This window comes from Sebastes fasciatus, chromosome 12, assembly GCF_043250625.1.
Source record: "Sebastes fasciatus isolate fSebFas1 chromosome 12, fSebFas1.pri, whole genome shotgun sequence".
Classification (NCBI taxonomy): Eukaryota; Metazoa; Chordata; class Actinopteri; order Perciformes; family Sebastidae; genus Sebastes; species Sebastes fasciatus.
In genome coordinates this window covers 32,179,578-32,195,461 of record NC_133806.1, presented here as the reverse complement: position 1 = coordinate 32,195,461, position 15,884 = coordinate 32,179,578, and the positions used below count along the sequence as shown (strand labels likewise).

General features: G+C 41.9%; 1 protein-coding gene across 4 annotated transcripts in view; it reads right to left on the bottom strand.

Annotated features, from left to right (window-relative positions):
- Window positions 1–2,753: 2,753 nt before the first annotated feature.
- Window positions 2,754–15,884, bottom strand: part of LOC141779744 (zinc finger protein 516-like) — a 58,139-nt gene continuing 45,008 nt past the window's right edge. For 3 of the 4 annotated variants that reach the window (XM_074654746.1, XM_074654745.1, XM_074654747.1), the window contains exons 4-5: window positions 12,172–12,276; window positions 2,754–5,962 (exon numbers count right to left, since the gene is read on the bottom strand). In XM_074654746.1, coding sequence (XP_074510847.1) covers window positions 5,739–5,962; window positions 12,172–12,276 — 329 coding nt within the window. In that variant the 3' untranslated portion in view covers window positions 2,754–5,738. Of the gene's footprint in view, window positions 5,963–9,603; window positions 9,675–12,171; window positions 12,277–15,884 lie in introns of all 4 variants that reach the window. The other variant, XM_074654748.1, reaches the window with a different exon arrangement.

The window sequence follows — 15,884 nt, the reverse complement described above, 5'->3', positions numbered from 1 at the left end:
CCGCAGCCTGCTTCACATAGCTTCATGGTGAGTTTCAGCTCATCGTTCAGCTGTCTGTCCCATAACCTTTACTGTTCTGATTCACTCTCACAGCTCTCAGAGTGATATTTTTGATCGCGGCAGGCAGCTGTTTTCAGTGACTGTACATTACCTGCTCAGCACCAAAAACACAGAGTGGTGTAGGCATGGTGGAATCTTATAAATGCCATTAGGAGCACTAAGAGGAGGGAGAGGAACCTGATCTTTTCACAGATTATCCGTCTCATGTACTACTGTCAGGATATAGTGACAGTTTGAGCAAATATGACAAAAACATTGTTATTTTGGTTAACAACTGTAGCTTTAACTCTGGCTTGTACAAAAATTAGGGCTGTCAGTCGATAAAAATAGTTAATCGCAATTAATCGCAAATTAATCACACATTTTTTATCTGTTCAAAATGTACCTTAAAGGGAGATTTGTGAAGTATTTAATACTCTTATCAACATGGGAGTGGACAAATATGCTGCTTTATGTATATGTTTATTAATGTAAAACAATTAACGACACAAAACAATGACAGATATTGTCCAGAAACCCTCACAGGTACTGCATTTAGCATAAAACAATATGCTCAAATCATAACATGGTAAACTGCAGCCCAACAGACAATAACAGCTGTCAGTGTGTCAGTGTGCTGACTTGACTATGACTTGCCCCAAACTGTCATAGCCCCAAACTATACTTGCCAAAGGTACTATTTAAACCTAACATGAATGTTTACATTCATTTTGTTATAACAGTCAGATAGGCCAGTAGTTATAGCGAGTAGTATGTAAATAAGGTTGTTTATTGAAGATCGTTCCACCTTTGTTCAAATCATTTACGCTGTACTTCATTCCTGCCGGGTGCCATTGTATATTTTGTCTGTACTCCACACTGCAACCCTGGTCTTGAATCAATAAATCAGAATCTGGTCATTTGGAGCTTCCTGTTAATCTAACATGCATGTATTTGTACGGTGTGAGGAAACCAGAGCACGAAGAAGAAACCCAGATACATGGGAACTACATACAGTATAGCTAACCATAATATTCGGGTTAAATCCCTAGAACAGTTTTAACACTTCATTTTAAACCTGAATTGTAACAAAATAAAGTGTTGTTGTAGGATTTACAGGGTTTTGTGTGTACTGTAGCTGCAGTCAGGGAGGAATACTGAGGATTGATATACCAGCACAGCTTGTGTGCACAGTGCTGACAGTAACATCTGATGACAGCGAGTGACCATAGCGAGAATAAGTCGTGCGAGAGAGACACAGGAAAAAAATACAAAATATGCTCAGTTTTTTAATCATGTCAATATTCAGAGACGGAGCACTGCACGGCTCTTTGTAAATCTCACACCGGCAGTGTGAGCAAAAGGGAAAAAAGAACATTTGCAAACGGCGAATCTGTGTGAAGCTTTTTCATCTAAACTTGGACGTGTTCAGTCACGGTGGCTGAGGTAGATTCAAAACAAACGAGCGAAACCAGATGAAACAGCGCCAACAGGTGCCATTTTGTGTGTCTTTTATTGTGGACATGACATTACATCTTTTTGAAATGATGTACAAAAGTGTAACAGAACTGAGAATGGCTCAGACGAGGTAGAGCTTTCACATCGGCTTGCTGGCATGAAAACTACACAGTATAAAAACAAAAACAACCCAGAAAAATTAAACAAACGCTCCTGTCTGCCTCGGTCCTCTAATCCTTTTTGAAGTGATAATAAATACAGATATCAACCAAATACATTTGGAATAATAATGTCTTCTAAGGTAAATTAATCATGAAGTTCATAACAAATAAAAAAAAAAAAGCAATACGGACACAAATAATACAACTTAAGAGGCATGATAAAAACCCAACCGAAGAGAAAAGAACAACACCTGCCAGCCCCTCTGGGAGGGCAGCCATGACTAGCTACTGAACAAATCCTACAGTTTAGCAAAGAGAAAAGACTAAAAACACACTCTTACATCTTTATGAAAAATTAAGCACTGCTGCACCTAGCATTATCAAACTTCCAATGAGGAAACGAAGCTAAAAAGCCGTCACAGAACAAATCATTTGTCATTTAAAATCTATGGAATCATCCTAAAACAAAAAAAAGCCTCTAAACCAGTAATGACATTGAAGTGTGTTAGCTGGCACCATTAAAAAGACATTCTCAAAGAAACCTTAGCTAGACAAGATGAGAACGGTTAAAGCAGTAACCTAGTCTAAGTGCACTAGTAATGCCATTTGGTTTCTACCGCTGTATATAAGGGGTTTGGTAAGAGTGGATTACAGATATACAGTTTATATTACATACACTCACTCCTGCTTCATAGTTTTTTTTCTAAGTCACACTTCGGAGTACAAATTCATAACTGAGGAGTTAATCTTAAAGGGAATTCTGTACAACATTGGTATTAGTACTACACTACCTCGAAGGCTAGAGTATCCGTTTCAAGTATTTTCACTACCCACACCTTCAATATACACTTCTGTGTATTATTTATTAGGCAAGCACACAACGTTGTATGCATAACTCGACAACCCACTGGTATCGCAACCATTTCATCATCATGGAAAAAACTGCTGAGGTCTCAAAATAGATGGGAAGTAACAGTACTCTGTATGCTCCGTAATCTTTCACTGAATTTTGATTTTATGCCTACAACAAAAAAAATGTCTCCACTCTTGCTCTGCAAGTCTGCTTTCAACTGCTTTGTTTTTTCTTCCTCTTTCCCCCTCCTCCCCCCTCCCCAACGTGTCGAGGCATGGCTTTTATCAATGGAGGAGAGAAAAGCGAGCCCAGGACACGGAGAGAGCGTCTCCTCCGAGCTAAGAACAGTCCCGGCTTCATAGCAGCAGCCGATGAACTTAAAACAGGCTTTCATTGCAAAGGAGGTAGGCATCTAGAGGGAGGCTGATGTGGTACACAGGAGTTAGTCAACCTCTTCTTCAGTATGGAGAGGATTGAAAGGAATGCACATACACTCGCATAAATGCACACTTGCACACACAAACACACACAGACACCTGTGTTAAGGCTGTCACGGCTCTACAATTCAATAGGCTTCAAAACGTCTCCATCTCCTATTATCATACCTGAACTCTCTGGAAGCCTGACCTCCTGACCTCTGGCTGCTCTCTCTTTCTGACCTGCTCACTCCTTCCTCCCAGAATGCAAATCTTCACATCACCATTCAAGATATTAGACCGACGGTATGGGAGTTTGGTTCATTAGTTTGCTTAAATGCTTTGGTAACAAAATCTCTGCATCTCTGGTTGTTTGCTCTGTCAGATGAGCTTGTTATGTTACAGCCGACATGTTGAATTATATGTCCCTTTTATGTGTTTAATGAACCTGCCACTTTTAAAGGAATAGTTTGGGACAGTTTGGAAAGTACGCTTATTCACTTTCTTGCCGAGATTCAGATAAGAAGATATGGAGCTTTTTCCCTATCTTTATTCAAGAGCGTGGTCTTTCATTTTAAGAGCATGGCTTATTGATTTTACATTCAGATTGTGTAATGCTTTCCCTCAAAACTATGTCCTCAAACTCAAATAGCGTCTGCTTGGGCTTGGATTTGCTCTGCTTCTGCTCAAACTGTATGCTTGCACTCAGATATGTTGTTGCTTGCACAGATTTGCTGCACTCAGATTCAGCCTTATTCACCTCGCACTCAGGCTGCTTCTGTGTGCTAGTGAAACATCTGCTCTTAGATTTCTCCTCTGCGCTCTGATTTTTTGTGCAGTAACCCTGTCAAAATTCCCAAACCAATAGAATGTAGTGTTGACCAATGAAATGATCCCTGCGTCGTTGCGGGTGCGTTCCTTCGCTTTACTAGAGCATCACTGACGGGCGGTTACTCTTTAACCGGGTTCATTCACTTCCAAGGCAATGAGGCAGGGATCATTTCATTGGTCAACACTAAACCTGTATATCTGAGTGCAAGCATACAGTTTGAGCAGAAGCAGAGCAAATCCAAGTGCAAGCAGGAGCTATTTGAATCTGAACGTGAAATCAACGAGTCATGCTCTCAAATTGAAAGACCACGCTTTTGAATAAAGATAGGACAAAAGCTCCATATGTAGATTGATACTGCTCTCATGTCTGTCCATTAAATATACAGCAAGTAGCCGGTTAGCTTAGCTTAGCTTAGCACAAAGACTGGAAACCGGGTTTTGAATTTCCCTTCTCAAATTGTTTAATTTAGTAATTTTAAAGGCCTGAACTGGTAAATATATTTTTCACAAGATTAGAAAAGTCACAAAACATAAACTTAACTTTGTGTATAAGAAGTAGAAGTATTGATTTTGGTACCAAAACATTCATCACATAAAAACCAACAGGCCTAAAAAGTCAGTGTTGCCCTTCAGCAATATGAAATTAAGATGCATCTTTGCTGGCTAACACGTACAGTACCATATTCTCTAAATTTAATCTGTGCCATCCACAGCTGAGCGTCTCCCCGTCATCCCCGCTGTTTTTGAAGTCAGTCTAACTCAAAGTCAGAAGTGTCGGAAACACTCCTTAATGTGATGGAGTTATGGAGGAAAACTGCCTCCACTCAGTCCCTTCCTCTTAAATGGACAATAATTGAATGGCCATAAAAATGGTACGCTCATTTATATTGGCTATTAAAAACGCACACTCTTTTTAATGAGCACTAAAGCAGACACCCCCATTAGCGTTCTCTCTCTCTCTCTCTCTCTCTCTCTCTCTCTCTCTCTGTCTGTCTCTTTAATCCTACCTCTCTCCAACTCTCTCTCCTTCTAATCATCAGCTACACGGCCTCAGAGTGGTCACTGCACTCCTAACATTACACTCTGGAGTGGAGGGAAGTGAGTTTAACACACGCAGACACACACACACACACACAGACTTCATCTTCATGAACCCAGAGGGGAAAACGAACTTGCAATGCGTCAATTGACTGTTGATGAATCGCAGAGCATCTTCTCTCTCATCTCATCTCTGATGATTGGTGTCCTGAGGAATGCACAAACTCTTATACAATAAAGCAAAAAAGAAAAAGAAAGGGAGAGAGGGTGTGGGGGGGGGGGCAACTATAGCAGCCATGCAATGCCACAGTCCTTGATTAAAAGCAGTTGCATTCAAGTTCCGCTTCTTTTCACAAAAACTTTACTTTTCCTTGTAAAGCTGCACTAGGCAACTTCACTCGTCGCTACCTCCGAAATGGTAGCAAGAGGTAACTCTTTGAATTTTAAGGGGGCTTTCTATATTCAGAAATCCTTTAAGGTGATGTAAACTACACACAATCTGCTCAATTTTGCCAACCTTCAAGCAAAAAGATCGATCATCGGTGAGTCCAGCTTTTCCTGCTGAGGAGACACTTTATATTTCACTCTTCACCTTCACCTGTGTGCACACCTGACACCTGAATTTCTAACAAATCCTTCCTGTTAGTAGATAAGACACTCTTTCTCTGCTGCAGCTCCACGTTGTGATTTTAAAAATTGCCTAGCACAGCTTTAACTAGCTTCTTATTTCAAATTTCCCAAAACTACAAGAGCCTTCATCGTAGAAAATTCGTCTAAAGTCATTAGAGGATGACGGGTGGAGAGGAGAGGCTCAAAAAGTCTTGGGTCCTACTTCCAGTCCTCTCATTCTTAGGAATGGTGATGGAGATGGTGTTTATCGGGTTGTGTGATTCCCTGACTAGTCTGGTCCCAAGTCTGGATCCTAGTCTTATCAGATGGTCTCTACTGTTGTTGTTGTTGTTGTTGTTGTTGTTGTTGTTGTTGTGGCGTTGGTGTGTGTTTGGCAGCCAGCGCTCCTCGCTCCTCCTGGCTCAGCAACAAGCTCCTTGTGTCTGGGTACTGGCTGTTGTCAAAAGGCATATGGTGGACACTCTGGACGTGCGTCTTTAGGTTCCCTTTCTGAGATGCTCGGTATGGGCAGAGCTGGCAGCAGAATGGCCTCTCCCCTGAGGAACACACACACACACACACGACACACACATTAAATTGAAAGGTCAGGTGGATGGCAGAGAGGACGTCACAGGACATAAGACTTTTTAGAGGATTCTGAATGTACAGGGGATTTAACGAGACACAGCGATGTAAGCCACAGATGAGACTCGCTGCAGTGAAAAGGGGGAGAAACAAGCAAACACAGAGACAAACATAAACCAAGACACATGATGGCATTCAACTAGAAATAGGGGGATATTATGCAGGTTAAGAGCAGCATTGGCACACCTAATTTCACTTAAAAAGTTAACTTTGCATCTTTATTCTGACCCAGATGGACGAACTCTTCCTTTCTCTTTCCTGGCATCTGGAGAAGAGCGCCACACATCCCCTGTCTGAACAGTCCTAATTTTGTCTCCATGTATTTCTCTCAATCACCCGGGCCACCCTATGCCCCCACGCACACACTCAAACACACTCCACACACACCCCGTACTCTCTCTTCTAATTAGACTGACCTACAACAGCACAGACACCTCGGCAAAAATATAAAAAAATAATAAAAAGACTAAGCAACACACACCTGAACAAAACAAATGAGATTGCCATTTAATTGCACCTAATTATCATTTTGATAAATGGAAGAGTATCAAAGCGGGAAAACAAATGACTCCCCGTGCCCCTCCCGCACCCTTCTCCCTGAAGAAGAAACAGGGAAATATAGCTGTTATCATACATCATCAGAAACACAACGGAGAGAAAGAAAGGGAGGGGGGAGGGTTGGTTGGCAGGGTGGGGGGGTTGAGGAAGAGAGAGATAAAAACAAAAAAAAGGTATAATTAATCACACAAAAATCTAAAAAAAAAAAAAAAAACAGCTGGAGAGACGGCGAGGGCGAGACGTGAGAAGAAAGCGAGAACCTCCACGACATCGTCCTGCGAGGAAACATCGCTGACGGGACCGGTGCACTACATTATAATAAAGGTTATCGTCACCGTAAAGCAGCGTCAACACTACATCTAATTGGACCCCTCCGCCGCGCCTGCTCCCATCATTCATAGCGTGCGGTAAATCTGAGTCCATGTGGGTGTTTGTGTGTGTGATTAATTAAGATGGAGGCGCAGCGTGTAGAACCCAGCTCTCTCCGAATGTCAAAGCAGAACAGATTTACTCCTCTGTTGCTCCTCTGTCTCAATGACTGACTCTAAAACTCTTTAAACTACAGGGAATGTGTTTCTTTAAGTTTGTGTTAAAACCCATTTACACTTTTCTTGTTCCTAATAGGGACCACTAACAAATATTTCCCGTTATTTTCTCATTTCATTGATAACAGTTTTTTATAAACTGCTTTTATGAAGTCTGAACTAGGCTGAATTGCTGTTGTGTTACATCAAGTTTGTGACAGAAGGAAATACAATGTGCTGTAATGTGCAATCACCCCAAATGACCTTTGAACATGGTCACAGATTTGATTGCATATATTTAAAAGTGTAAAGTAAGTGCAGCCAAAGACAAGACCACACTTGAATAATACAGAGAAGTGATGCAATCATGTATTTAAAAAATCTCAGCCCAGTCACCAGAAAAAAAAACGTTAGCATTGTACGTTTCTGCAAACCGTGGAATATCAAAGTTTTTTTGCATTCGGTGAGAGCAAGCGATGCAGTACAAGGAGCGACACACGGAGCAAGTGACGTAGTATATTATGTGACCGTTATAGAAAGTTGTAACGTGGTATAATAACGAGTCAAACAAGCGAGGAATTCCACTAAGGACGGGTGGGAGGGGTGCTGGATGGGTCAAACAAACAGGACTTTCACCCAAACGTTGACTTTACGGCTGTTACTTAACATTGTTTTGCTTGTTACGTAACATTACATAAGAAAGTCCACTAAGGGCTATTTATCTATTTGTCCACTTTTTGCGTTACGTTGTTGCGTTACGTTGTTGCGTTACGTTGTTGCGTTACGTTGTTGCGTTACGTTGTTGCGTTACGTTGTTGCGCTGCGTTATGTTGTTGCGCTGCATTACCTTGTTGCATTACCTTGTTGCGTTACCTTGTTGTGTTACGTTGTTGCGTTATGTTGTTGCGTTACGTTATTGCGTTACGTTGTTGCGTTACGTTGTTGCGTTACGTTGTTGCGTTACGTTGTTGCGTTACGTTGTTGCGTTACCTTGTTGCGTTACCTTGTTGCATTGCCTTGTTGCGCTGTGTTAATTGTTGCGTTACGTTGTTGCGTTACGTTGTGGCGTTACGTTGTGGCGTTACGTTGTGCTGCGTTACGTTGTGCTGCGTTACGTTGTTGCATTACTTTGTTGCGCTACGTTGTTGCGTTATGTTGTTGCGTTACGTTGTTGCGTTACTTTGTTGCGCAATGTTGTTGCGCTACGTTGTTGCGTTACGTTGTTGCGTTACGTTGTTGCGCTGCGTTACCTTGTTGCATTACCTTGTTGTGTTACGTTGTTGCGTTACGTTGCTGCGTTACGTTGTTGCATTACGTTGTTGCATTACCTTGTTGCGCTACGTTGTTGCGTTATGCTGTGTTACGTTGTTGCGTTACGTTGTTGCGCTGCGTTACCTTGTTGCGTTACCTTGTTGCGTTACCTTTGTAGCGTTGCCTTGTTGCGCTGTGTTAATTGTTGCGTTACGTTGTTGCGTTACGCTGCTGCGTTACGTTGCTGCGTTACGTTGCTGCGTTACGTTGCTGCGTTACGTTGCTGCGTTACTTTGCTGCGTTACTTTGTTGCGTTACTTTGTTGCGTTACTTTGTTGCGTTACGTTGTTGCATTACGTTGTTGCGATACCTTGTTAGGTTACGTTGTTGCAATACCTTGTTAGGTTACCTTGTTAAGTTACCTTGTTAAGTTACCTTGTTACGTTACCTTGTGACGTTGTTACGCTTGATAAGTAATGTTAAGTAAGAAGGCCCGCTAGGGGCGGTCGTTGTTTATTTATGATAGTTACGTTGTTACATTACGTTGTTATGTTTTCATTATTTTAACACAAACCATGTTTTTTTCTAACCTTAACCAGTTTTGTTGCATAAACCAAAGCAATCGCTTCACAACGTTAACCACGTGGCATCGTGCGTTTCTGCAAGCGTGATTCGAGGCTGATATGATTTATGAGGCGTTTTTAAACGTCGGCATTCAACGTATCCAGCGGTTTGTTGAAGCGTACAATGCCAAAAAAAATTCTGGTGAATCTGACTTCAGTACTGAGAGTGTTGGAGATGGTGAAAAATGACCTAAAAACTAAAGAAGTACAATTCTCATTGCATTAAGTGACATTTACAAACATCTAGTAACTTCTCCTCTATTAGTAAAATAACCACTAACCCTTCAACTGTTATTAAAACTAGAATGGATGTTGTTCCGATGAGGAAACTGTGATATGTGTGCTGGATACACACTCTACTGTCAGGTGTGATCCGGCAGCATGTGACAATGCCAGGTGTTAATGCCAGGTGCAGAGGGTGCCACATGTGACTGTTACACATGAAAAAAAACACACTTTTACAAAAGGATGGGGGGGATGCGGGACTGACATAGACACACATGCGGAGGCGAGACGATGATAATAATAATAATAAAAATAATAGGAAACATGCAGAAGCGATGAGGGAGCCCAGTGGTTAGCCATCGTGCCACATACTTGTTTGGGAGCTTCAGAAGCGGTGGTGTGAGCGTCAGTACCTCTGTGGAGTCCGTTAAAATCAAACCCAACTGTGGGGGGAGAAGGAGGATGGGGGGGAGGAGGAAGGGGAGGAGGAAGGGGAGGAGGGCATTCGGTTAAAAGCTCTACCAGATCCACACAAGCATTTTTTTCCCTCCTGCCACCAGCACCCCGCACACAGCAGCGTTTGCCACCAGCACCTTTGCTAATAGAGGGGAGCTGGCAGTGATGATGATGATGATGGTGATGATGGTGGTGATGATGGTGATGGAGCCTGGTGGAGGCAAGTCAGTGATTTAATATGACGCATGTTAATAGAGGCCTCCGGGTGGATGGCCTTTTTCTGCGTGTGCACGTCCACGCTGAAGACAACCGTCAGTGACAACATTAATTACAGCCTCGGCGAGTGTTTACAGACCCTATGTATGGGCGTGTGTGTGTGTGTGTGTGTGTGTGTGTGTGTGTGTGTGTGTGTGTGTGTGTGTGTGTGTGTGTGTGTGTGTGTGTGTGTGTGTGTGTGTTTACATCAGGGCTCAGGGGGAAGCGTAGCGCTGCATCACTTACCATTTGGCCTCTGTCACTTAGAATCACTGGCTGTGCCACATATCATTCACACTCTCTATAAAGAAGCTACTTATCTCATTGTCTACTGTGATCACCGCCGGCCCGCTTGATGGACATGACAGGACAGGAGAGGGAAGAGGAGGAGGAGGAGGAGGAGGAGGAGGAGGAGGAGGAGGAGGAGGAGGAAGGGGGGAATGAAGAGGGAGGAAGGCAGACAAATAGGAGAGGAGACAAAAGGGAGAAGGATGGGAGAGAGGTAGGGGAGAGGAGAAAAGGTGAGATGAGAGGAAAGGGGGAGAGAAAGAGGGAAGGAGAGACTATAGGTGTGGAGAGGAGAGGAAGAGGAGAAAAGGTGAGATGAGACGAGAGGAAAGAAGAACAGAGGACAGGAGAAAGGGTGAGATGAGAGGAAATAAGAGAAGGAAGGAAAGAGGGAGAGGAGACGGAGATGAGAGGAAACAAGACAGGAAATGAAAAAAGGAAACAAAACAAAAGGAAAGGAAAGGAGAAAAGTGCACTAGGAAAAAATGAAGGGGAAAAGGAGAAAGTGGAGGAAAAGGCAGGATGTCTAAATCAAGCTGTTTAGTGAATGGCATCGGGACGCATGCAAATGGATTCATAAGGTTGGCGTGGACAAATGCTGTTCTGCTTCATTAGAATGCGCAATTCCATCTCTCTAATTGACATGTGATTAATAATGTATACAATTTGTCACAGGTCAGTATCCGGAGCAAATCATGTTTCAGTTTAAAAAATAGAGACAGCTGCCCAGCCCAGGGCGGGGAAGGGACTCACAGACTGGCTGTCACACTCAACTGAACAAAAAAGATCGGTTTTGATTTATTTTGGAGAATGCGGGAACGTGGCGGACGTATGGAGAGTCAGACGATGAAATATGGTGGAGGAATGTGAATCCCCATGCATATATTCTCTATATCTCATGTGAGTGTTTCTGGGTGAATAAATAGCGGCGAGGGCGATGATGTGTGTGTATGTGCACAAGCGGCACGGGAATGAGTGACTGTTGAAGGAGTGGCCAAAAAAGTGGGAACATCTAGTAATACATGAATAACAAGTAGTTAATGAGGTTGTTCCACAGGTTAAAGCTGGACTTTTCCTACAGGATATGCTAAATTGTCACTGCTGTTTCTTGTTTGCTGAGGTTGTTTGTCTATGTCTGTCATACCTTGCCCTTTTAAATTATTCTACAGTTTTTTTTGTGACTGATGCTCTTGCAATGTGACTACCAACCATTTTTCATCCAAAACCTCTTTTAGTTACTGCATATATTGACTAAAAACCCATGTTAAAGGACTTGATTGCGACCCAGGGGCCTATTTAATAGCACAAAAAAGCATACCTAGCATTGTTTGAGCACCTTGATACTTTATAGATTTTATTAATTTTAAGAATATTGCTTGTAAACATGATTTTGAACGTATGTTTCAACAGTCGGCTAACACATGAAAAGGACTTCTGACCCCAAACAGAAGTAACAACGCCATGCAGGACAACATGCAGTACATCCCTTTGTCCAGGAATGACATATCATTTGTTTATGCATAGCCCATACACATAATATATAAAACATAAAATATTTCCTAATTTGTTGTAATACCAAAGCTTCATGCTCATTTTCATATTTTTTCACCTTAATCAAAAATGCAAGCTCAGTTTGTGGGTTGCCACTTAAATACTTTTCCACATATTGGGTTTTAATCAGGTCAGAAGAAAAGGAAAGAACATTCAAGGGGAAATGCTTAATTTTGCAATTTATTATTATTATTTTTCCGCATACAGCCATAGTCTGGATAGTGAGAAAGTAAAGTCAATTTCAACCGAACACAAGGGTTAAAAGTTGTGATTTAGTTGTCGGTATGTCTCAATGAGGTGTTTCCATTATGTTGTCGAGCCACTGGAAGTACGTGCACGTATGTGATCTGTGTTCCTTTGGGTGTGTTTGTGTCTCGTGGCTGTATTTACCTGTGTGGGACCTCATATGAGTACGCAGGTGGCTGGGCTGACTGAAACTCTTCCCGCACTCGTGGCAGAAATACTGTCCCTGCCGCATCAGAGACCTCAGCATCCCTGATTACACACACACACACACACACATGGGAAAGAGAAACGCACAATAGTGAGTACTAAAGAGCAAATCTCAGAAGAGTTCAATATGACAGTGGTCTAAACAGAGGAAGGATATAAATCACATATAAACAATAAACATATGGAATGTACTGTTAGCAGATACAGCTGTGTTCTAGAAGTGATTCAATTGAAGTCAACGTCATTGGAGGCCCAGAGATTCCTCTCTATTAAAGCTACTAAGAACTTTTTGTCATATTGTGCTTAACTGTCACTATATTGCAAGATTCCACCGTGAAAAACATCCAATCAGAGCCGAATGAGTCTCTAAAGCAGCTGTCAATCACTGCTTCTGAAGCTCGTTAACTCCGATCAAACGGTGAAACTAGGCAGCGCTGATCAAAATATGATAGTGTAATGTTTAGCTGTAAAATGAGAACGTTTGCTCCGACCGGTGGGCGGTGCTTGGTTTTGGCTCGACTGTTTTCAACATGGCGGCCGGGTCACAAACTCTCTCAGTTTACAGTTAAACTGTAGCTACTGTATGTTCCAGATTGCATACTTTTTCTTTTTTACTTTTAGTACATACTGCAGCTGCTCTTACAAAGCACATACTATTGCTTGCAGTATGCATACGATTGGGACACACTACTTTGTCATAACATTGTGCTTTGAACTTTGACCCTCCTGCTCAGCTCATATATCTGCTGTGCAGGGGATTGTGGGTCAGAATAGCCAGAAAAGCATGCTGGCTTGCATACTGCAAAATGTGACCGGATGTAATAGAGCATCCTGGTATTTTTGGCATACTGCATGTGACATACTATGTATTGGGACATACTTAATCTTTTTCTGGCATACTGCACTAAATAGTATGGTAGTATGGATATAGGAACGCACAGAGTGACACAAACTCAGGATACAGTGACAGTTTTAGCAAATTTGGAAAATGAAATGAAAAAAATACTTTTATTAAAAGCTTTATTTAAATGCATTAAATGTGCTACCCACCATTTCATTAGAGATTCAGAATTCTGAGAGTGAGAATTTTATGCTTTATATCAAGGGTCTCCAACAAGTAGCTCGCTTCCTGTGTCTGAGTGGCTCACTCACTAAAGGTTACAAGAATATGGACATAAATTTGATAACACAAAGTCACATTGTAAACCAGTTTAAATGTCTATCCAATCAAATTCACAGACATTGCGCCCCCTTCTGACACAAAATGATTATTTGCCAATCAGCAATTAAACAAGTTGCTCTGCTTTCAAATTTCATGCCATCAGTGACGCCGTAACATCAGGCGATGTTAGCAGACCAGCAAGCGTACACAAGATCTGACAACGACCGCAGAAAATAGCCAGGCCAATAAAAAGCAAAAAATACTATTTTAATAATGAGGAATGGGTGATGACAAATGTCATTTGCGTTGCGAGCGTGTCAGTCGGTAAAAGGTGTAACGTCGAGCGCCGCTTCGCCAAAGTCCACGGCAACTTTTCACGGGACTTTCCGACTGGTAGCAGTTTACGAACGAAGAAGGTAAAGGAGCTGAAAACAACGCTTAAAAGACAACAGTCTCTGTTTACCAAACTGACAAAGAAGGCCAACGCTGCAGCAGAGGCTTCGTTTAGTGGCGCGCATCCTAACGAAACAAAAGCCCTTCACCTACTGCGGGATTGTAATAGAAGCGACGACTGTGGTGACTGCAACGTTATTAAAGGACCATAAAAGTAAGACAGAAATGATGTCTGCTATTGGTGATGTACAGCATGGTGGCGCTATGTGTAGCTCTCGACCACTTTCATTTTGTCACATTAGCTCTCAGAGGAGAAAAGGTTGGAGACCCCTGATCTATATGATGCCCACGATAGAACAGAAAAGTAGTGCTCACTGTATGTACACTACTTTCTGCAAACAATACCACAATGCAATTCGTCCCATTTCATATAGATAGATGATGATTGATCATGATTCATACTACAGAGAGTGAAGTACTGAGTGTCTATTCTTAGACCACAGTTGAGTTAAAGCAACTTTTCATTATTAATTCATATTGCAAAATTCAAAGTATGTCTTTCTCACTACACCCATTTATATCTAAGCAGGTAATATTTTGCCACATTTGTTCTTGATCAGGTGTTTCAGGTTTGTAGCAGTTTAGATTTTTGAACAATGCCACTCTCTTGGAGAAAGGTGAATTCAAAACATAAGCCCTTCTTGGTATATAGATCAAATATTATAAGGAAAGCAAAGGCACATGTTCACATTCAAAAGCCAGTGTGTGCTTTTAATTCCCACGTGAGATTTCAGACAGACTGGTGGAAAAAGGTGGACATCAGCATCAGTTTATTTCAAGGCAGAAGAAATTTTTTAGATTGAATGACAACGCAAAAAGGTCAGCGATGGGCAGAGAGAGAGTGGGTAGGTGGGTGGGTGTGCAGTAAAAGCACAGAGCCTGGTCGGCTGGCTGCAGCGGTGGAGGTAGGTAGCGTCAGTAGTGGACTCGCGCAGGCATCATTAGTATGTCTAATGTGTCATTATGAGCGGCTAGCTCCAGGGGCTGGACTGCAGCTGTCACACAGCATCATCTCAGAGGCTGACAGCCAGACACACACAGCACACACACACACCGCATAAATTACAGGCAATTAAAACGCCCCGGCTGTGATGTGCCCGCTCCGCTGCCCGTGTGTCACATGTCAGGTGTGTGTGTGTGTGTCTGCATGTGTGTGTGTGTGCTTCAAGAGTTGTATATATATGTGTGTGTGTTTGGTCCAAGGGAGGAAAGTGAGGCATAGGCTGTGGCGCACACTGGCACACACACACACACACACACACACACACACACACACACACACACACAATGACACAACAACGCTCCCATTACATGCACAAGTCAGATTTACATGTTAATGGCCTTCAAAGGCAAAAGAAACTTGTTGAATTTTGATGACTTCAAATCTCATAAATCCTGACACGTGACACGACGTGAGTGAATGAGAAATCAGGAATCAGTCAGTCTCTTAGTGGAGGTGGGGGAAAGATTACATCATTGTTGATAAATCAACTTTCTTGCCTTGTCAGTAGTTAGTACAACTGAAATAATGGATGAATTTACCATACCGTAGTATTGCAACCCTTTGCTGAAGTTATTCTGACTGAGACAAACTGATTTATGACACTCATATGATATTAAAACCTCCTCAAATCTACTGTACACCTGTGCAAACCTCACACTTCTTCTTTCAAAGCTACAATACCCAACAAGAGCAGAAATCCATTAATTGCAGGTAACCAAATTAGATTTAAAACTTCCTTTTTTATCTATATATTTTTTAATAGTGCTAGACCAATACATCAGCAGGCCCATATATCAGTTTATGGAAGATACATATCGTTATCGGTGTATATGACAGCCAAACAGAAATGCCAAAGTAGAAGTAATTTGAGGTAATTTAGAAAAAAGTTTTGCCATTATTTAGTTTGTCCACTGGAGAGCACTTACAAGTTGATTTTTATTTTAACTATGAAATGTCCCGCTCAGTATGGATCGCAATTTAAAAAAAAAAATGTTTTAAATCAAAGGGATCTGTATCAAGAATGCACATTGT